Genomic DNA, 24,172 nt, shown 5'->3' with positions numbered 1-24,172 from the left:
ATACAAAAAAGAAAGATTTTTTTTTTTTTTTCACACAAAAAAATCACAACAAAGTCAGAATACCCATGCTGATGAATGAAATGTACTGACCTGGCTGAACTCAATGTGGCAGCTGGCTGCAGTGGGGCTCTGATTTTAAAATAGGCCTAACTGGAGCCTTCACAAACAGCCACACTGATGCGTAAACACCTTATATGAAAAGACCCCCCCCCCCCAAAATGAAGAAAATGTATGGCACACACATGTACACTGAACAAAAACATAAACGCAACACATTTCTAACATTTTACTGAGCTACAGTTCATATAAGGAAATCAGTCAATTGAAATAAATAAATTAGGCCCTAATCTATGGATTTCGCATGACTGGGAATACAGATATGAATCTGTTGGTCTTTAAAAGAAAAAAGGTAGGGGCGTGGATCAGAAAACCAGTCAGTATCTGTTGTGACCACCGAATGTTGTCCCATTCCTCTTCAATGGCCGTGAAAAGTTGCTGGATATTGCCGGGAACTGGAACACGCTGTCGTACATGTCGATCCAGAGCATCCCAAACGTGATCAATGGGTGACATGTCTGGCGAGTATGCAGGCCATGGAAGAACTGGGACATTTTCAGCTTCCAGGAATTGTGTACAGATCCTTGCGACATGGGACAGTGCATTATGCTGAAACATGACGTGATGGCGGCGGATAAATGGCACGACAATGGGCTTCAGGATCTCGTCACGATATCTCTGTTTATTCAAATTGCCATTGATAAAATGCAAATGTATTCGTTGTCTGTAGCTTATGCCTAACCATACCATAACCCCACTGCCACCATGGGGCACTCTGTTCACAACGTTGATGTCAGCAAACTCATCGCCCACACAACGTCATACACGTTGAGAGGCCAGTCGCATGTACTGCCAAATTCTCCACAACGACGTTGGAGGCAGCTTATGGTAGAGAAATGAACATTCAATTATCTGGAAACAGCTCTGGTGGACAGTCTTGCAGTCGGCATACCAATTGCAAGCTCCCTCAAAACTTGAGACATCTGTGGTGTTGTGTCATGTGACAAAACTGCACATTTTATAGTGGCCTTTTATTGTCCCCAGCACGAGGTGCACTTGTGTAATGATCATGCTGTTTAATCAGCTTCTTGATATGCCACATCTGTCAGGTGAATGGATTACCTTGGCAAAAGGAGAAATGCTCACTAACAGGGATGTAATGAAATTTGTTCAAAATTTGAGAGAAGTAATCCTTTTGTGCGTACGGAACATTTCTAGGATCTTTTATTTTAGCTCATGAAAAAAATGAAATTAGCTCAACACTAATTATTACTAGATTTACAATTTAACCTTTATTTAACTAGGCAAGTCAGTTAAGGACAAATTCTTATGTACAATGACGGCCTACACCGGCCAAACCCTGACAACACTGGGCCAATTGTGATACAGCCTGGATGTTGCGTTTATATATTTTTGTTCAGTTTATTTCCACTAAAAACAACACAAAGACAACACATAGGGTTGAGTTGAGAAGAGGATGGCACCGAGTAGCCAGTAAGTGAACTGCTACCCAGTTTAACAGAGTGGCACCTGACCGGATGAGGCAATTAACCAACATGGAGCGAAGGAACGACAGAACAGAACATTCTGTGACGTCATAATGCCAAAGGTTGAGACATTAGATGCAACAGTATTATTCTAACAAAGCAATTTAGAAGTTGATGGATGAAATACATTTATGTTTCTTTTGACTACTTGTTGCTCAGTTAATTTTTATTTATTTCAAATTTTATTTAACTAGGCAAGTCAGTTAAGAACAAATTCTTATTTACAATGACGGCCTACCCCCGGCCAAACCCGGACAACACTGTTAATGCTTCCGTTTGAAATACCTAGGCCAACAGGTAATACATGTCTTGTGGTGGTCCTTCAATCTTTTAGTTACAAGCACATTCACATTGAATAGTTTTAACTGATGACTAGAACAAGTACTAATAGCAGCTATGGGAATTACTTTGGGGGCCAAAAGAGAGACTTCCTGTACAAACTGCAGGTAATGGACCCTTTGCACTGGGTGAGGAACTCCCACAGACACAGGAAGACAAATCTCTTAAATCCCTATATAGACTAACTGCTGGCAGTAGTTATGTACCTTTCTTACAACTACAATAGATAAAAAACACCAAAAAGTCCTTACTAGGCAATTCAAACACAAGGCAATTCTACAGCATGACTGGCTGTAGAGTGTGTGTCATCATGGGCCAGGGTTAGGAGAGGATGAGGCACTTTCTTAGTGAGGAAAGGCAGACTCATAATTCAGCTCTGTAGTGCAGCATCTTCGAAAAACAACCAAAGTACCAAGATCACGACATATCTTGCAACAGTGACTGACATACTAGCCGATCACAGAACTCCATCACTAAAAAGAGAGTTTGAGGAGGTTGTGTAACCAATGTTTTTTTTTGAAAAACACTCCCATCACTGTTAACCATGCTCTGATAACAAAGCTATGATGATGGGTAGTGCCACAGGCGAACGGAGAGTGGAGCCTTGGTGTGACACGCTTAATTAAAGGGCCGGCCCATGATGATGATGAAACAGCCTCTTGGTCCCTTCATTTGATACGAATGAAACTAAACCCTTTCCCCCTGTCTGCCATTTTGTTTTTTGTACATAGCTGGACAGAACATAAGCTAATTTTCCTCTATACCTCAGACGTAACTGGACTGTCAACACAAGTCAAATCTCAGCAGGTTTTGGCTTTAGTGCACCCTAGAACTACACAAATAGGTATTTACACACAGCGCTAAAAACAAAACACAGTTTCTGTGATCCTTAGCATTTACCTGCCACCCAGGGTTCATGACATGTGACATTACATTAGTTATATTAAAACCTCTATTTGAGGGGACTTTAGGGGAGGGAGTGAAATGATATTTACAGTTAAATTATTAAATGGCTTTTCCCAGTTTTTTCCAGTTTCTTGTGGTGGCTTCCGTGAAAACCTTTCAGCAGCTTCTATACAGACAACATGGGCATGTCTTCATGGCTCCTCAGACGACTTTAACAGCTCCAGTAATGCCCCAACCGCTCCAAAATAGCCCTACAGAAAACATACGTGGTAAATATAGTATTATTACAACTACTCAAATACAGTACGAGTACTATTACAATACTCATGAATGGAATCAAGGAAATTGATTATGGAATCTGGGAGCTATGGAGTAGAGTTGACAGCTTTGTTAACATCCAGTCTGACAGAATCTCTTAAGTCCAACTCAAATCAAGTGTTGTACCTCGTGTTCTAAGAACAAGGCCTTCAGTTGTCCGTTGGACCAGAAGTCCATGGCGTAGGCCAGCAGCTTAGTAGACACGGTGTTGATACGTAAGAAATTCCCAACAAACACAACTCTCTCGATTTTCTGAAAGCGAAAAGATCATGGTAGTAAAATAGTTCACATATCCAATTCATTTTCCACCAAGAAGCCCATTCTAAAAACCAATAATCCTGCTAAACACAGATTAACAGTTCTGAATCATAACAACAGGGAACGGTCAACATTTTAACAACATGTTTTCTTTGAGATGATTCAAGTTATTTTGACAAACTGATATTACAAAACACACAGAGAAGTACACTCACGTAATACTGCAGCAACATTGCAAGGAAAATACTCATTATGACCACAAGGTGGAGCTAAAAGACAGGAGTCCGCTGTATGTCATCGGCCCTGTACTCAATGTGAATCAATTTACAAAACGCCAGAGCTGAGAAGTCAGTTGGACCTTGAAATGCTACATACAGTATATCTGTATCTGTACTGCTGTGTCCCTGTTGAACTAAGCTTCCTTATACTGATTGTCCTGTCTGTACTATCAGTGACGCTAAAAACAAGTTCCTATCAACCATTGTTGTTTGGCAATGAACAATTCTATAGTTCCTGTTTTGGGAAAAGGTCTACGGGCCAGTTGGTGGCGGTGATCTGTGCTCTTTGATAGCCCTGTACAATGCTGCTTGATCCCCATGCCACAAGGCAACACTGTGAAGAAGCTGAGTGCATACAGAAAACCACCCAAATGACTAATATATGTGGTCGCTCTGGGTTAAGAGTTTCTGCTAATTGACTAAACATATAAAATTCAAATAATCCCTTTAGACAACTACTTCTCGTGAAAACATACACTACATGACCAAACGTATGTGGACACCTGCTCGTCCAACATCTCATTCCAAAACCATGGGCATTAATATGGAGTTGGTCCCCCCTTTGCTGCTATAACAGCCTCCACTCTTCTGGGAAGGCTTCCCACTAGTTGTTGGAACATTGCTGTGGGGACTTGCATTCAGCCACTAGAACATTAGTGAGGTTGGGCAGTGATGTTGGGCGATTAGGCCTGGCTCACAGTCAGCGTTCCCAATTCATCCCAAAGGTGTCTTGACAAACCATTTCTGTATGGACCTCGCTTTGTGCACGGGGACATTGTCATGCTGAAACAGGAAAAGGCCTTCCCCAAACCGTTGCCAGAAAGTTGGAAGCACAGAATCATCTAGAATGTCATTGTATGCTGTAGCGTTAAGAATTCCCTTCACTGGATCTAAGGGGCCCGAACCAGAAACAGCCCCAGACCATTATTCCTCCTCCACCAACCTTTACAGTTGGCACTATCCGCCAAACCCAGATTCGTTCGTCTGACTGCCAGATGATGAAGCATGATTCATTACTCCAGAGAACACGTTTCCACTGCTCCAGAGACCAATAGCGGTGAGCTTCACACCACAGCAGCCGACGCTTGGTATTGCGCATGATGATCTTAGGCTTGTGTGCAGCTGCTCGGCCATGGAAACCCATTTTATGAAGCTCCCGACTAAGAGTTAATGTGCTGACGTTGCTTCCAGAGGCAGTTTTGAACTCAATAGTGAGTGTTGCAACCGAGGACAGACGATTTTCACATGCTACTACGAGCTTCAGCACTCGGCGGTCCCGTTCTGTGAGCTTGTGTGGCCTACCACTTCGTGGCTGAGCCGTTGTTGCTCCTAGACGTTTCCACTTCACAATAATAGCACTTACAGTTAACTGGGGAGCTCTAGCAGGGCAGAAATTTGACAAACTGACTTGTTGGAAAGGTGGCATCCTATGACAGTGCCAGGTTGAAAGTCACTGAGCTCCTTAGTAAGGCCATTCTACTGCTAATGTTTGTCTATGGAGATTGCATGGCTGTGTGGTCAATTTTATACACATGTCAACAACGGGTGTGGCTGAAATAGCCAAATCCACTCATTTGAAGGCGTGTCCACATACTTTTTTATATATATATAGTGTAAATGAGTGAATTAATGTTAATATGTAATTATGCAAACTGTATGGAGTATGCGTGGTTACCTCGTTGACGGCACACATGCGTGCGATGGAGCCTATGTTATTGGTGATGGTAACCAGCATAGCCCGGGCCAGGTCCTCTTTGCTGATGGAGTCTCGTTTCTCTTTGCTCATCATGTGGCCAAAGCTGTATGTTAAAAGGTCACCCCAGAACAGAAAAACAACAGAAGAATCAGAAAGGAAGCTCTTATTAAAAAAAAGGTGCTTACATGAAAAATCGACAAAAATGTCTTTAATTTAAACAATACCAATTAGGGTTGCACAAGTGGACGATTCCCAGAATCAGGAGGGAATAAGCAGCAAATCTGTAATTCTCTGACCAGGATTTCTAGAAAACCAGGGAATTTATTGGTAGTTCCAGGAATTTTGCAACCCTAATACCCAATAAGATTGTTGTGTTAAAAATTGAAGGGAATTGAACATCTACCATAAGGCCGAGGCCAGTGATAAAGATCACTTCTGGGACAAGGACACTGATGTGTTACTGCACCTACAGGTAACTGCCAAAATAAAGGAAACACCAACATAAGGTTTCTGAATAGGGTGTTGGGCCTCCACAAGACAGAACATCTTCAAAGCACCCTGGTATAGATTCTACAAGTGTCTGAAACTCTATTGGAGGGATGCAACGCCACTCTTCCACCAGAAATTCCATCATTTGGTGTTTTGTTGATGGTGGTGGAAAACGCTGTCTCAGACGCCGCTCCAGAAGTGTTCAATTGGGTTGAGATCTGGTGACTGAGACGGCCATGACATATGGTTTATATCGTTTTTTTCATGCGCAACAAACCATTCAGTGACCACTCGTACACCGTGGATTGTCATCCTATGAGGGCATAACCATGGTAGCCAAAATAATGGCCAGCCCAGCATTGTTACACATGACCCTAAGCGTGATGGGATTTAAATTGTTTAAAACTCAGGAATCACAGCTGTGTGGAAGCACCTGCTTTCAATATACCGATCCCTCAGTTACTCAAGTGTGTCCATTATTTTGGCAGTTACCTGTACATTACGCCTTATATCTATGTACCTGCTTTTACAGTTCATTAACTACCATAATAAACCACTTAATACTGGGTAACCATTGGTAATTAATTACACTGAGATTTGTCACATACTGAATTATTACCAAGAATTCATTCAGGATTAGTTGCAGGATTACTGTACTATTGTGGCTGTGCGTAGCAGCACCTTTTCTCATCGGAGCTCTTCGGTGCCAGTGCTCCATTAGAAAATACCCCTGCATTTCTAAGAAACAAGAATTTAAATACCCAAAATAAGTATATATTTCTAAAAAAAACAATCTCAGTATGGCATATTTTCAGAATGAGCTCTTTGAAAATTATATTACAAAGTGTGTTTCATGTGCCATCCTCTTACGAATAAAAGCCTACATAATTCCACATAAATGTGAAGGCATGACTGGCCGGTTTATCATGGTAGATATAGCCTAGTGTTCATCATCATAATGATGTTAATAATGATGATATAATGGTACATATCAGGGTTGGGGTCAATTACATATCAATCCCATTTAAATTCAGAAAGTAAACCAAATTCCAATACCACATTTTCCTCATTGAAGCATTGAAGAGAAGTGGAATTTTAGTGTATTACCTGAATTTAAATGCAATTAACCCCAACATGTATTATCATAGTAGATATAAATATATATTATCATAGTAGATATAAATATATATTATCATAGTAGATATAGATATATCTATATATAATCATGGTAGATAAAAATGGTATACACACTCAGTGGCTAGTACCGGGTCGGACCACCTTTGCCTCCAAGACCAGACAATTCTTCTGGGCATTGAAACATTGCACAAATGGTATCAATGGACCTAACGTAACGGAATGACTTCATGCCCGTCTGCCTGCTTTATATATACACTCAGTGGACAGTTTATTAGATACACCACCCCGTTCATGACAATGGTTCACTCCTACAGACAGTGAGTCACGTGGCTTGCTATATAAAGCAGGCAGACATAAAGGCATTCAGTTACTGTTCGATTGAACGTTAGAACGGGGAAAAACCAGTGAACTAAGCGGTTGAGCGTGGTACCGATAGTCACGTGACGGTTCCAGTATCTCAGAACCGGACGGCATCCTGGGCCTTTCACGCACAACGTGTCTAGGGTTTCCTGAGAATGATGCGACAAACAAAAAAGATCCAGTCAGTAGCAGTCCTGTGGGTGAAAACAGCTCGTTGGTGAGAAGAATGGCAAGAATCATGTAAGCTAACAGGAGGGCCACAAACAAACAGGCAAATAACTGCGCAGTGCAACAGTGGTGTGCAAAACGGCATTTCGGGAACGCACAACTTGTCAGTCCTTGTCACGGATGGGCTACTGCAGCAGACGACCACACAGGGTTGCACTCCTATCGGCTAAAAACAAGAAGAAGTGGCTCCAGTGGGCACCCGATCACCAACACTGGACAACTGAGGAGTGGAAAAACAATCGCCTGATCCGCTGAATCCCGGTTCCTGTTGCGTCATGCTGATGGCAGCGTCAGTATTTGGCGTAAGCAGCGTGAGTCCATGGACCCAGCCTGACTGGTGTCAACGGTACAGGCTGGTGGTGGAGGTGTAATGGTGTGAGGAATGTTTTCCTGGCACAAGTTAGGTCGCTTGATACCAATTGAGCAACGTTTGAACGTCATAGTGTATCTGAACATTGTTTCTGACCAGCTGTAGCCGTTCATGGCTACAGGAGGATCCAACCCGGTACTAGATGGGTGTACCTAATAAACTGGCCACCGAGTGTATATTAAGTGGTAGATATAGCTCATCATTCACGGAGTGTAAAAAAACATTAGGAACTCCTTCCTAATATTGAGTTGCACCTCTCTCTTTTGCCCTCAGAACAGCCTCAATGTGTCAGGGCATGGACTCTACAAGGTGTTGAAAGCGTTCCACAGGGATGCTGGCCCATGTGGACTCCACTGCTTCCCACAGTTGTGTCAAGTTGGCTGGATGTCCTTTGGGTGGTGGACCATTCTTGATAAACACAGGAAACTGATGAACATGAAAAACCCAGCAGCGTTAAAGCTCTTGACACGAACCAGTGCGACTGGCACCTACTACCATACCACTTACATGTTTTACCTTGCCCATTAACCTCTGAATGGTAGACATACATAATCCATGTCTCAATGGTCTTAAAACGTAACAATCCTTCTTTAACCCGTCTCCTCTCCTTCAGCTACACTGATGAAGTGGATTTAACAAGTACACATCAATAAGGGATCATAGCTTTCACCTGGATTCACCTGGTCAGTCTGTTATGGAAAGAGCAGGTGTTCTTAATGTTTTGTACACTCAGTGTATATTATCATGGTATATCCAGTATAATGTCCCAGTACTGAGTGGTCCTTTGCTCACCTGGAGGCCACAGCAGATCCTTGGAGGCTGAAACGCTCATAGTCTCCTCCGTAGATATCCTTCACCAGCTTGTCCACATTGCTGCTGTCCCCTCTGCTAGCCATATCCAGCGCCTCTTCAAACGTCTCACACCCCGTCAGCAAGCAGCACAGGCCCAGGAACGTACCCCCACCAAGACTGAGAGGAGGACACAGAGAAGGGATTAGGCCCAGGAACGTACCCCCACCAAGACAGAGAGGAGGACACAGAGAAGGGATTAGGCCCAGGAACGTACCCCCACCAAGATTGAGAGGAGGACACAGAAAAGGGATTAGGCCCAGGAACGTACCCCCACCAAGACAGAGAGGAGGTCACAGAGAAGGGATTAGGCCCAGAAACGTACCCCCACCAAGACAGAGAGGAGGACACAGAGAAGGGATTGTTGAAACAGAGCCAAGAAAGGGAGAGGAGAGGCAGTTTCAAGGAAACTGAATGGACCATAGAGATCATATTAAATGAAGTATTCTGATTTCTTATTCTATGGAAAAGACTCTCCAGCAAAAGCCTCCGGACCAGGAAGTATTTTTCCACTCAAGGTTGAAACCCAACCTGAGACATGCACATTATACTTGAATGCATTGACATCAATGGGAAATGTGACATTTTGTAGTTACACCCATGCATGCTTAAAGTTAGGGTTTCATCCCTTATGCTGGGGAAGGGTCATTGAAAGGGGTCCTAAATTAATTTACAGCAGAGGCCTAAAAATAAGTCTCTTCTCAGCCTGAGACAGGGAGAGTTAGTGGGGGTAGGCAGAACAGGTCCCATAGGAACTGTAAGCTGACCCCAAGGCCACCAGGAACGGTCACAAGGCCACCAGGAACTGTCCCAATGACCACCAGGAACTGTCCCAATGACCACCAGGAACTGTCCCAATGACCACCAGGAACTGTCCCAATGACCACCAGGAACTGTCCCAATGACCACCAGGAACTGTCACAATGACCTGGGTCGGCTCTCCTTGGTTACCCAAACACTTTTACCAATCCAGCCAAGTTACCCTTCTTTAAAAGAGCTACAGTGCCTTCAGAAATGATTTTCCACATGTTGTTGTGTTACAGCCTGAATTTAAAATGGATTAAATTGAAAATTTTTCATCACTGGCCTACACACAATACCCCATAATGTCAAAGTGGAATTCATTACAAATGAAAAGCTGAAATGTCTTGAGTCAATAAGTATTCAACCCCTAAAGTTATGGAAAGCCTTAATAAGTTCAGGATTAAAAATGTGTTTAACAAGTCACATAATAAGTTGCATGGACTCTGTGTGCATTAATAGTGTTTAACATGATTTTTGAATGACTACCTCATCTCTGTACCCCACAATTATCTGTAAGGTCCCTAAGTCGAGCAGGGAGTTTCAAACAGATTCAACCACAAAGACCAGGGAGGTTTTCCAATGCCTAGCAAAGAAGGGCACCTATTGGTAGATGGGTAAAAAATAAAATAAAAAGTAGACATTGAATATCCCTTTGATTTTGGTGAAGTTATTCATTACACTTTGGACGGTGTATCAAGACTAGAGATGCAACGGTACCGTATGTTGTCGAACCGTTCGGTACGTGTCCTATGGTTCAATACGCATACGTGAACCGCGGAATTACGGTATGCCTGTCATTTTCCTATAATTTCCAAAACTTGCTTATTGCGCCGCAGACTACACGCACGTTGTATATTCAGATCACAGAACCAGACGCGCAGCTTGTGAACAGGCTTGGCAGGCAACTGTTTGGGGCCCCAGGCCGTTAGGGTGCTCCTGAGGGCTGACAAACTTTACTCCACAGCAATGTCTCAAAATGTGGCAACCACAGTGACCGCAACCCGCTCCCCATTAAACAACCAATGGACGATTTGCAATGACATCTCATGAGGAAACCTCCCTAAAGGGGCCCCATGAAGAAACTAAAAACAAATATTCTCTCAGCTCCAACGTGACAATGGAGAGAAGCACATTTGAAGAGTCACCGCCGTCTTTCAAATCCACTGTGTGGGAACATTTTGGATTCAGCGTTCAATACGACGACGAGGGTAAGAAGACCGTAAACAAACAAAGTACAGTCTGCAAGCGTTACTTTGCCACTGTCGGCTACTTGAGTGGAAACACTTCTAACATGTCATTTACGTGGCCATCACCCGGCCGTATCCCTTGCAGGTGGAGCTGGAACTGGAGCAAGGAGAGTCCACTCGTTAGCGAAAACACAACAATCTCTCCTGCTGCCTTCCATCAACAATTTGCTACAAATTCAGAAAAACAAAGAAATAATCGAAAGCAGTGGGAGTATACATAGCCAAAGATTTGCAGCCCTGTTCGGTGGTGACTGACTCGGGATTTCGTCACCTGATGGAGAAAAAAAATGAACCGGGTTACAATGTCCCCTCCCGCACACATTTCAGCAGCAAAGTAATTCCCAAACTCTATGAAACATCACAGAGAGACATTGAAAAGGAATTGACACAGACACCTTATCTAGCGCTCTCCACTGATAGTTGGACCTCCAGAGCAACTCAAAGCTACCTCACTGTGACAGTTCACTATGTACTGGAAGCTACCTCTTGTTCACTATGTTCTTGTTCACTATGTTACGGTTCACTATGTTCTGGAAGCTACCTCTCTGTGACGGTTCACTATGTACTGGAAGCTACCTCTCTGTGACGGTTCACTATGTTCTGGAAGCTACCTCTCTGTGCCGGTTCGCTATGTACTGGAAGCTACCTCACTGTGCCGGTTCGCTATGTACTGGAAGCTACCTCACTGTGCCGGTTCACTATGTACCGGAAGCTACCTCTCTGACGGTTCACTATGTACTGGAAGCTACCTCTCTGTGACGGTTCACTATGTACTGGAAGCTACCTCTCTGTGACGGGTCGCAATGTACTGGAAGCTACCTCTCTGTGACGGGTCGCAATGTACTGGAAGCTACCTCTCTGTGCCGGTTCGCTATGTTCTGGAAGCTACCTCTCGTTCACTATGTTCTTGTTCACTATGTTACGGTTCACTATGTTCTGGAAGCTACCTCTCTGTGACGGTTCACTATGTACTGGAAGCTACCTCTCTGTGACGGTTCACTATGTTCTGGAAGCTACCTCTCTGTGCCGGTTCGCTATGTACTGGAAGCTACCTCACTGTGCCGGTTCGCTATGTACTGGAAGCTACCTCACTGTGCCGGTTCACTATGTACCGGAAGCTACCTCTCTGACGGTTCACTATGTACTGGAAGCTACCTCTCTGTGACGGTTCACTATGTACTGGAAGCTACCTCTCTGTGACGGGTCGCAATGTACTGGAAGCTACCTCTCTGTGACGGGTCGCAATGTACTGGAAGCTACCTCTCTGTGCCGGTTCGCTATGTTCTGGAAGCTACCTCTCTGACGGTTCGCTATGTACTGGAAGCTACCTCTCTGTGCCGGTTCGCTATGTACTGGAAGCTACCTCTCTGTGACGGGTCGCAATGTACTGGAAGCTACCTCTCTGTGACGGGTCGCAATGTACTGGAAGCTACCTCTCTGTGACGGTTCACTATGTTCTGGAAGCTACCTCTCTGACGGTTCGCTATGTACTGGAAGCTACCTCACTGTGCCGGTTCGCTATGTACTGGAAGCTACCTCACTGTGCCGGTTCGCTATGTACTGGAAGCTACCTCACTGTGCCGGTTCGCTATGTACTGGAAGCTACCTCTCTGTGACGGTTCGCTATGTACTGGAAGCTACCTCTCTGTGACGGTTCACTATGTACTGGAAGCTACCTCTCTGTGACGGTTCACTATGTACTGGAAGCTACCTCTCTGTGACGGTTCACTATGTACTGGATTGGGAGATGAAGAGCTGTGTTGCAAACTCGTCCTCTGTATGAGAGTCATACAAGCGCACACTTTTCTTAAATATAAAGACACCAAAACCGTACCGTGGCCCACAAACCATGATACATACCAAACCGTGGGCCCACTGTACCGTTGCATCCCTAATCAATACATCCAGTCACTACAAAGATACAGGCATCCTTTCTAACTCAGTTGCCGGAGAGGAAGGAAACCGCTCATGGATTTCACCATGAGGCCAATGGTGACTTTAATAAACAGTTACAGAGTTTAATGGCTGTGATAGGAGAAAACTGAGGATGGATCAACAATATTGTACCTACTCCACAATATTAACCTAAATGAAAGAGTGAAAAGAAAGAAACCTGTTCAGAGTACAAATATTCAAAAAAATGCATCCTATTTGCAACAAGGCACTAAAGTAATACTGCAAGAAAATGTGTAAAAGCAACTAACTTTTTGTCCTGAATACAAAGTGTTATGTTTGGGGCAAATCCAAAAAAACACATTACCGAGTACCACTTTCCATAGTGGTGGTTGCATCATGTTATGGGTATGCTTATAATCGGACTGGGGAGTTTTTCAGGATAAAAGAAATGAACGGAATGGAGCTAAGCATAGGCTAAATCACAGAGGAAAACCTGGTTCAGTGTGCTTTCCACCAGACATTGGGAGATTAATTCACATTTCAGCAGGAAAATAACCTAAAACACAAGGCCAAATCTACAAGATGACAGTAAATGGTCCTGAGCGTCCGAGTTACAGTTTTGACTTAAATCTGCTTGAAAATCTATGGCAAGACCTGAAAATGGTTGTCTAGCAATGATCAACAACCAATTTGAAAACGCTTGAAGAATTTTGAAAAGAAAAATGGGCAATGTTGCACAACCCAGGTGTGGAAAGCTCGTAGAGACTTACCCAGATAGACTCACAGCTGTAGTCGCTGCAATAAGGTGCTTCTACAAAGTATTGACTCAGGGGTGTGTAAAATAATACGTATGTAAATTAGATATTTCTGTATTTCATTTTCTTTTTTTTTAATGTGCTAACATTTTTAAAACATGTTTTCACTTAGTCATTATGGGGTATTGTGTGTAGATGGGTGAGATTACAAAAATATATTTAATCCATTTTTAATACAGGCTGTAACAAAATGTGGAATAAGTCAAGGCGTCTGGATACTTTCATAAGGCGTTTTAACTGAAAGCTAAAAAATCCCATTGAAAATCTGTGGAAAGACTTGAAGATTGCTGTTCACCACTGCTCCCCATCTAACTTAACAGAGGTTGATAAAATCTGCAAGGAAGAATGGGAGAAAATACCCAAATCCAGATGTGCAAAGCTGATACAGACATACCTAAGCTGACTCAAAGCTGATGCAGACATACCTAAACTGACTCAAAGTATTGACTCAGGGGTGTGAATACTCTGTATTTCATTTTCAATAAATTTGCCTAAAAATAATTCTAAAAACTTGTTTTCACTGTTATTATGCGGTGTTTGTGTGTAGATGGGCAAGGCTGTAACACAACAAAACGTGGAATAAGTCAAGTGGTATGAATATTATCTGTAGGCACTGTAAATACCAGCATGAGCTCTGGTTCACCCCAGTGCCGTTTTCTATTTAGAGACGTTCCAAGGTTGAACTGGTGTAAATATAGACTGTCCTTGTGCAACGAGCAGACAGACAGTACCTACTGTCTGGGGAACAAGGTGCACATAAAGCACTTCGTATTCTGACATAGACGTTGTTCAACCTGGCTTGCTAATAACAATAAAGTAGTCTAACTATTATTCCTTGTGAGTCACAATTCAACTACAAAAAAAAAATAACTTAAGACGAATGACGCACAGCAGTGGTAAATTATTGCTTTTCTCTGTAATCTCTGTTGATGATTCTCTCTTCTTATGAAGATTTTACAGTTCCTTTCTGTGCAATGACACCCGCCATGCTTTAAAACTATTTATTTGGGTCATTCACCTGGGAAAACCCAGTTCACTGCTGATAAATAACATTGATTTTGAATTGGCACTGGTGAACAGCACTGTCCTTAATAGCCTAAACATTTCATATTTTAAACACTACCATAAATGCTGACCTTCAAGGCTTTTAAAAATGTCAAATATAATCCCTGTCCGTTTTTTTGCTCTGTGCTTTACCTGGTACCGGTGACCCGTTTGTAGTCATCTTTGGAGTACACAGCCAGGATGCTAACCCCAGATCCAATGTTGACCAGCAGCATAGGGAACGGGTCGGCCAGACTGCACGGGGTCTTCACACTGTTCTGGGTGTCTGACGGGTTCTCCAAGTAGTAACACTGAGGGTGGCCGTTGAAGCTCACGGAGTCCACATAGAGCAGGCCATGAATCAGACAGTCAAGCTCATCCAGCTTCAACAGCTCTAAATCAGCCATCTGTAGAGGGGGAGGAGGTGGGAATATGGTAGGGAGAGTGAAAGAAAGACAGAAAGTGGTGTGAGGCAAATCATGCAGAGTAAAATCTCAGCATGTGCATAAAGCAAACAGCAGTCAGGGTTAATGACTGGTTATATAACAAAGCAGGTCTGGGGCCACAGAGAAGCACAGTGAACCACAGTGAAGTTTATGACAGCACACCATGTTTCTGCAACACTGGTACAGTAAAGCACAGGGCTCAAAAAGTCCAGAGCCCACTGTTTTAAACTAACGTATTGACACTCTCCTTCCCCACTTACCGGCCTCCGTGTCACGGAGGAGAGAGGACAGAGAAGTCGAGGACGGTCTTTTGCCCAAAAGGAGATTCTCCCGATCACTCACCGTTCTGAAGTCATTCTCAAACTTGTAGGCCCCTCCGCCAGTGGCGCAGAGCGTGGTGTGAAGGCTGGAGAAGTTCTTGTCGCTTCCCATCTGGATGAAGCGGTGCATGGCCTGCGTGGGGAAACGGATGAAGTGCAGGTTGCCCGTCCGGCCACACATGGTCAGGTTCTTCAGTTCCAGGTGGACATCTCGGACACCCGTCTTCCCGTACGCCGTGTTGGAGGTCAAGTAGCGGCGGATGCTCTTCAGGTTTTCCACTTCTTCCTGTTCCTCCTCCGCCGTGATGTCTTTAGGCTCGAAGTAGACCAGCTTCACCAGAGTACCGCCGATGTCCATCCCGAACCAGGGGAAGGCTGTCAAGGCAAAGCGTGAGATACATAAATCTTTGAAGGTGTTATTACCACGTCGTTTCCCTGTTGTTTCAGCAAACTGAAGTGTTACTAAGAGTCAAAGCATCAACCCAGTCATCAGCAAATAACCCGTCTGTCTGCATTTAAAATGTCAGCTAAAATACCACGCATAATAGGAAACTGTTGTCATAGGAATACACTTGAGATTTCCATCCAATGATACTCTCACAAGGAAGCTGTGACCCGGCCTATTTCACAGGTCAGACGGCCATGTGACTGATGTGAACTAGTTCTGCGTAAGAGAGAGAAGATTTCCTTGTTCCTGGCAAGTCCAGTCATGGTGGTGGAATGGGTCCAATATCTGTCTTCTTAGGTTAGCCTTAGATCTATCATCAATATTAGCTTTACTGTGACAAAGGCCCTAGGGTATAGATAGGCCCAAGTTTGCGCCAATTGTCCATGTACTTAGTTGGAAAGCAAGACAGCGACAATATTTTTTCATTTTGCCTCTACATTGTGTCCCATCATCTTATTTGAGATATTTCAGTGGCTGGTGCTGCCATTTTAAGTAGGTTATTTGTACATCTGTCCGCTTACGCATGCAGACCAGGCAGATAGGTGGAGTAAATGTTTTATTTTTAAAACACATGTAGCCTACCCAGCCACTGTAGGCTAAATCCACAGCTACAACAGAGCTCAAGTTTCCATGGAAACCTTATTTCAAGATGAGTATTTTCTAGTTTGCCTGAAGCGGCGGTGTTTTTCTTTTGGGGGGGGGGGGGGGGGGGGGGGGGGGGGGGTGCATTACAGGGTTACCTAGGGTAGCCTAGTGGTTAGAGCGTTGGACTAGTAACCGAAAGGTTGCAGGTTCGAATCCCCGAGCTGACATGGTACAAATCTGTCGTTCTGCCCCTGAACAAGGCAGTTAACCCACTGTTCCTAGGCCGTCATTGTAAAATGAGAATTTGTTCTTAACTGACTTGCCTAGTTAAATAAAGGTAAAATAAAAAATATTTCAGGGACTAACCTACATTGAGATGCATCATAGAATGAGGTCTCTTTGCTGGTAGACTAGTTATTCTGTTGTAAAGCAGCCTCTTCGCTGGTCAAATGTCATATCTAGGTTTAGGAGAGTCACTGCCTGACAAGAGGCAAAGTCCACGTTGAGATTATGACTCTCAGAGTTTATTAGTGTGCAAGACCTCTATAAAGTGATTATATAACAATCTGCCAGAACTGGTTATGCCATATCTGGGAAGTGAACCTTCAACTGATAGTGACACCAAGGTCTACTGCTACAACCATTCCTTAGGTTGAAGGACATAACCCTAACAACTGACTGAATGAGACCAGGGCCTACCTAGCTTTCCTTAGCTTGATGGATTACTAGATGAGAGGCAAACCAGCCTCCCGAGTAGAGGAATCAATCTTTATCAGGGAGAAGGGCTAGGGGCAGGTGGGGTAGTAGAATCAATCTTTATCAGGGCTAGGGGCAGGTGGGGTAGTAGAATCAATCTTTATCAGGGCTAGGGGCAGGTGGGGTAGTAGAATCATTCTTTATCAGGGCTAGGGGCAGGTGGGGTAGTAGAATCATTCTTTATCAGGGCTAGGGGCAGGTGGGGTAGTAGAATCATTCTTTATCAGGGCTAGGGGCAGGTGGAGTAGTAGAATCATTCTTTATCAGGACTAGGGGCAGGTGGAGTAGTAGAATCATTCTTTATCAGGGCTAGGGGCAGGTGGGGTAGTAGAATCATAATTTTTCAGGGAGCACATGAAAGTCACCTCACCAGTGAGACTCCTGCCCTGTCCAGCTGTAGGACTTTTGTGTGAGTGACTGAGTGAGAAAAGAGTTGAAATTTGGTTTACTTTCTTAATTGACTGGAATTTAAATAGAGTTCAACCCTGGTGTAGTCCACCACACTCCAACCTTCCTCTTCATTTCCATTATAAACCAAGAGACCAGAACCCAACCTTCATTGGATCGTAATTGTTGTGTTGATTGTATTGTGTAATGTTGTTTTGATTGCTAATGCCTTCTTGGACAGGTCTCAAAACAGTGCCTCTCAATGGGCTTTTCCTGGTGAATAAAGGTTAAATAAAAAAATGATAAGTAAAATTGACCTACACATAGCAGTGAAACCTGTGTCAGTGTCCACAAAACATGTTAATCATCTGTGAACTGTAACTAGTGGTAGAAAATGTACCCGACCAATGGTACCTGGTCTCTAATCTGGGATCTCTCTTTATGAGAGCTGTTCTGTGCAAACAGAGATAACCGCACTTTCAAAACAGGCTGTTCACCCTCACTTCCTTCACTGACTGTGTCAGATACACACTCCTGGGTGAAGTTTCCCCTAACTACAGATCTAGGATCAGCTTCCCCAAACCCAATCCTAACCTTAACCATTAGTGTGGAAAATGCTAAACTGATCAGCGTCCACTTCACATGCTCTATAGAAAGCCTTTATATTGGTTAGCCTCCGCTGTGGTTATAGCGAAACGTTTTCCAAACGCGTCTAATTTTGAATTTTTCTGCAGTGGCTGCCAAATAACCTGCTGTGGTGTTATGATTCATTGATACTAAAAAGTTACAGCATATTTAAGTAGCTTATTGTTCAATTCATTACCAGCTGAGATGTAGGCAAATTGTAAGAGCGTTTTCCTTAACCAACTGATGCAGTACTTCATGCAATATCCCTGGGGAAGATAACATTTACCATTGATTATTCTAGCTATAGGTTAAGACTTGAGGTTATCCAAATGACAGCTCAGCAAGTATGTTGAGGGCATTGCCAAGCTGAATGTGTAATTTTAATCTTGTGTAATAGGCTATACCACTTCAGGGTAATCAGGGCTGATTTGAAATCTCTATAATTACACTGATATTGATCACACCATTCAGGTAAATTTTGTGTTACGGATATTGTCATCTATAGCCTCAGTTTGTATTTACATTTTAGTCATTTAGCAGACACTTATCCAGAGCGACTTACAGGAGCTATTAGAGTTATGTGCCTTGCTCACAGGTACATCAACACACTTTTCACCTAGTTGATTCGAACCAGCAACACTCTTAACCACTAGACTACCTGCCACCCCGTATGCCTTTTATGTGACTACATGCTGCATGGCATTAGACATAGTTAGTGGTTAAAATAATATAGTTGATGGGTTAAATGGCTTCAGTGAACTTGGAAGTATGCATTACAACATCAGCATGTGAAAAATCTCAGGGTCAGACCCATCAAATGGCACCAAAGATCACCATTGAGATTTGAAACACCGGATTAATTATTAACCAACATATAGGCTTTGTTGTGAACATTAGGCTCTTTCCAAAAACCTAATCGGAATACTGGTACCATAACACACTGGAAAAGACCAAGACAGGCCTCCCGGGTGGCGCAGTGGTCTAGAGCACTGCATCGCAGTGCTAGCTGCGCCACCAGAGTCTCTGGGTTCGCGCCCAGGCTCTGTCGCAGCCGGCCGCGACCGGGAGGTCCGTGGGGCGACGCACAATTGGCTTAGCGTCGTCCGGGTTAGGGAGGGTTTGGACGGTAGGGATATCCTTGTCTCATCGCGCTCCAGCGACTCCTGTGGCGGGCCGGGCGCAGTGCGCGCTAACCGAGGGGGGCGGGTGCACGGTGTTTCCTCCGACACATTGGTGCGGCTGGCTTCCGGGTTGGAGGCGCGCTGTGTTAAGAAGCAGTGCGGCTTGGTTGGGTTGTGCTTCGGAGGACGCATGGCTTTCGACCTTCGTCTCTCCCGAGCCCGTACGGGAGTTGTAGCGATGAGACAAGATAGTAATTACTAGCGATTGGATACCACGAAAATTGGGGAGAAAAGGGGATAAAAATTAAAATAAAAAAATAAATAAAAAAAGACCAAGACATTAACTGCTGGTGTGGATTGGAGCTTCCACTTGAAATCTCATTGAGGTACCTCTAAAATAGTGGTTCCCAAACTGTGGGGCGCGCCCATTAAATTAACTCAGTCCGGCTTTCAATTTACACTTGAAAGTTGTAATAGTAGAATCCTCTTGTCATGTCAGTAATTGCATACCTTAGAGAGCTATGTATAACTTACCAAAAATCAACTAGCCAATGTCAGCTAACGTTTTTTTATAGAGGTCGACAGATTAATCGGAATGGCCGATTAATTAGGGCCGATTTCAAGTTTTCACAATAATCGGAAATCGGTATTTTTGGACACCGATTATTATTTTATTTTTTACACCTTTATTTAACTAGTCAAGTCAGTTAAAAACACATTCTTATTTTCAATGACGGCCTAGGAACGGTGGGTTAACTTCCTTGTTCAGGGGCAGAACGACAGATTTTTACCTTGTCAGCGCAGGGATTCAATCTTGCACCCTTACGGTTAACTAGTGGAATGCTCTAACCACCTGCCTCACGAGGAGCCTGCCTGTTACGCGAATGCAGTAAGAAGCCAAGGTAAGTTGCTAGCTAGCATTAAACTTATCTTATAAAAAGCAATCAATCAATCAATCATAATCACTAGTTAACTACACATGGTTGATGATATTACTAGTTTATCTAGCGTGTCCTGCGTTGCATATAAGTGCGCATTTGCGAAAAAGGACTGTCGTTGCTCCAATGTGTACTTAACCATAAACATCAATGCCTTTCTTAAAATCAATACACAGAAGTATATATTTTTAAACCTGCATATTTAGCTAAAAGAAATCCAGGTTAGCAGGCAATATTAACCAGGTGAAATTGTATCACTTCTCATTGCACGCAGTCAGTGTATATGCAACAGTTTGGGCCGCCTGGCTCATTGCGAACTAATTTGCCAGAATTTTACGTAATTATGACATAACATTGAAGGTTGTGCAATGTAACAGGAATATTTAGACTTATGGATGCTACCCGTTAGATAAAATACGGAACGGTTCTGTATTTCACTGAAAGAATAAATGTTTTGTTTTCGAGATGATAGTTTCCGGATTCGACCATATTAATGACCTAAGGCTCGTATTTCTGTGTGTTATTATGTTATAATTAAGTCTATGATTTGATAGAGCAGTCTGACTGAGCGATGGTAGGCACCAGCAGGCTCATAAGCATTCATTCAAACAGCACTTTCGTGCGTTTTGCCAGCAGCTCTTCGCAATGCTTCAAGCATTGCGCTGGTTATGACTTCAAGCCTATCAACTCCCGAGATTAGGCTGGTGTAACCCGATGTGAAATGGCTAGCTAGGTAGCGGCGAGGAGAGGGATGGAAGCTATACTGTTACACTGGCAATACTAAAGTGCCTATAAGAACATCCAATAGTCAAAGGTATATGAAATACAAATTGTATGGAGAGAAATAGTCCTATAATTCCTATAATAACTACAAGCTAAAACTTCTTACCTGGGAATATTGAAGACTCATGTTAAAAGGAACCACCAGCTTTCATATGTTCTCATGTTCTGAGCAAGGAACTTAAACGTTAGCTTTCTTACATGGCACATATTGCACTTTTACTTTCTTCTCCAACACTTTGTTTTTGCATTATTTAAACCAAATTGAACATGTTTCATTATTTATTTGAGGCTAAATTGATTTTATTGATGTATTAAATTAAGTTAAAATAAGTGTTCATTCAGTATTGTTGTAATTGTCATTATTACAAATTAAAAATACATTTATAAAAAATAAAAATAATAAAAATATTAAACATTAAAAAAAAAAAAAAAAAATCGTCCGATTAATCGGTATCGGCTTTTCTTGGGTCCTCCAATAATCGGTATCGGCGTTGAAAAATCATAATCGGTCGACCGCTAGTTTTTTAGCTAGGTTTTTTAGACCATAGATTTTGTTGTAATGTTTGAGCCACTCAAATATCACATAATACACATTAGACATGGAAAAATGTATAGAATTATAACAAAATTAGCTTTAAAACGGCTAAATGTTCTCTGCACCTCATGACAAAATTTCTAGAATGGCAGAAAATAAGCTGTAAAACCTGCAAAAAAAATTATTTGCCAACAAGACGGGTGGTAATAGTTTGTGTCATGAACAGTGCTTGTGCCCATAGAAATAGACATGGGGTGCGGGTTGTTTTCCAATGCTAGAAGGTTTGGGAAGTTTGGGAACCCCTCCTCTAAAAACAGAGGGGGGACTTGCAACCAACCTGGACTCAGGGGTAGACGTAACATAGTACATGTAAATCCGAGGACACTCCAATTAGTATGATATGTTACAATTCATATTGTATGTATTAATATGCTACGAATTTGCAAAATGTATGATATGTTACAAATTCCAATTTGATGTTAGCTAGGTGGCTAACATTAGCTAGGCTAGGGGTTAAGGTTAGAGTTAGGCTAAAGTGTTAAGGTTCGGGGTAGGGTTAGCTAACATGCTAAGTATTTTCAAAGTAGCTCAAAAGTAGTAAATAGTTGCAAAGTTACTAATCATCTAAAATCCTAAATTTCCCCATGATGAGACTCAAACATGCAACCTTTGGGTTGCTAGACGTTCGCGTTATACTCCTGACCAACCCAATTTTGTGCAACTGCAGCCTGCAATTCAGGGCGTTCCTGCATGTGGGCATCAAGCATCTGCAGGAACGCTCTCGAGCATCCCATTAGTTCCTTCAAGAACACCCCTCCACCCCTTCGAGCATCCCATTAGTTCCTTCAAGAACACCCCTCCACCCCTTCGAGCATCCCATTAGTTCCTTCAAGAACACCCCTCCACCCCTTCGAGCATCCCATTAGTTCCTTCAAGAACACCCCTCCACCCCTTCGAGCATCCCATTAGTTCCTTCAAGAACACCCCTCCACCCCTTCGAGCATCCCATTGGTTCCTGCATGAATGCCCCCCCCCCCCCCCCCCCCCCGAGCACCCCATTGTCCCCCCCTTCTCAATACCACAGCAGACGGGAGGCAAGGGTGACAGTGTGCTAGCTAGCTTGATAGTTAGCGACACAGTATGCTAGCTAGCTTGATCATTAGCGACACAGTGTGCTAGCTAGCGTGATCATTAGCGACACAGTGTGCTAGCTAGCGACACAATGCAGTCGCTCACTTGATAGTTAGCGAAACAGTGTACTAGCTAGCTTGATAGTTAGCGACACTATGTCACCCCCGCCTCCCACCTGCCAGTGTCCTCCTTTGGACTAGCTGGCTAAGCTAACACACTGTGTAATTCGCTGCCGCCTGCCAAACACCTGCCATCACCGTTAAGAGAATTGCGGGAAAACAGTACCTGGCAGTTGGGGGTGAAGGACACTGTCTACCAGTGTAGGGCTCGCTACTGTTGTCACCCCCGCCCATTCTTCTGTGGAGTTTATTGACAGCTGGCATCCAACATGATTGTGCATTAATGACCCCTACTTTACTGGAGCGCCCCCACCTCCCACCTGTGCTAACTTACAAATGGATCAATGAAAGTATAATGAGGGGTTGCTGCAGATGCAGGAATGTCTCGAATTGGGCACCGCAATTGTACCCTTCTCGACCAACCACCCTACTTTCGTTTTTGCCTTAATTAACCTTTTGTCTTATGTAAAGGTAACATATCATACTAATTTGAGTATCTCGGATTTATATTTACTATGTTACGTCTAGTCTATGAGACCAGGCTGGCGCGACAACTAGGGCACAGCAGACAATTCTCTCTCTCAGGTCTAACACAATTAGAGATGGAGCAGAGGAATGCCGACTAGCATGCTAAGCCAGTGGACCGCTGAACTTGCCCTAGGTCTTTTCTAGAAAGAAACTCAGCTCAACAACGCCGAAGAGAATGTTTCACAATGTCACAGAGATTGTTGTTCAATAATGGCAGTTCAGAAGTACCCTACTTGTGACAAGTGTAATCTACGCTGACAAATTAACACTTTACACGATTCCCATCAAATGTTCTAGTTTCGTGAGTCTGACATTCCACTGTCATGTAAACAATAGCAAACAACTTACCTGGCTTCTTTACATTTCTCAGCTTCATAGTGATGCACGCAGGTGCATTCAAAAACACTTACTAATACCCGAAAAAATACAGGCATGCAAAGTTAAGATCAGTGTTTACAATTATTTTAGATTCCCCAGTTTATACAGCAAAGAAAATGCAACTTTTTTGCACTGTGACTTCGACTAAAAGTTTGAACTTCTTGAACAGCATCCTAGAAACCAGGGAAGGGAATTTTGTACATTTGGGGGCGGTGTCCTGGCTCTTTAACCCAGCCTTGCGGAGACAGAGGGCGGCCGCTAATTGGCCGAAGTACGCCAAGCCTTCTTATCAGGAGCCATTTCAGCACAACTTCTGACTGAGAAGACACCAATCACGGTGCACCCATTGCAAAAACAAAAGGAGTCACATAGTTTCTAAAACAACGTAGCTGGAACTAACAATAGCTAATATCCAGGACATTTTCCTTAAGA

General features: G+C 43.3%; 1 protein-coding gene across 2 annotated transcripts; it reads right to left on the bottom strand.

The window, feature by feature from the left end:
* Nucleotides 1-1,263: 1,263 nt before the first annotated feature.
* pank1a (pantothenate kinase 1a) lies at nucleotides 1,264-23,928 on the bottom strand. Of its 2 annotated transcripts, XM_038991008.1 has the most exons (8): nucleotides 23,711-23,928; nucleotides 15,427-15,779; nucleotides 14,792-15,045; nucleotides 8,776-8,952; nucleotides 6,570-6,626; nucleotides 5,379-5,502; nucleotides 3,294-3,419; nucleotides 1,264-3,100 (listed from the first exon to the last, which is right to left on the bottom strand). In XM_038991008.1, exons 1-8 carry the CDS (start codon nucleotides 23,736-23,738, stop codon nucleotides 3,041-3,043), a joined length of 1,179 nt encoding a protein of 392 aa, XP_038846936.1. In that variant the 5' UTR covers nucleotides 23,739-23,928; the 3' UTR covers nucleotides 1,264-3,040. The 2 variants fall into 2 exon arrangements, with proteins under 2 accessions (XP_038846936.1, XP_038846937.1); XM_038991009.1 differs by lacking the exon at nucleotides 6,570-6,626.
* Between the last annotated feature and the right edge of the window lie 244 nt (nucleotides 23,929-24,172).

Source organism: Salvelinus namaycush, chromosome 4 (assembly GCF_016432855.1).
Source record: "Salvelinus namaycush isolate Seneca chromosome 4, SaNama_1.0, whole genome shotgun sequence".
In the NCBI taxonomy this organism is placed as follows: domain Eukaryota; kingdom Metazoa; phylum Chordata; class Actinopteri; order Salmoniformes; family Salmonidae; genus Salvelinus; species Salvelinus namaycush.
This window is presented reverse-complemented; position numbering and strand designations above follow the sequence as displayed.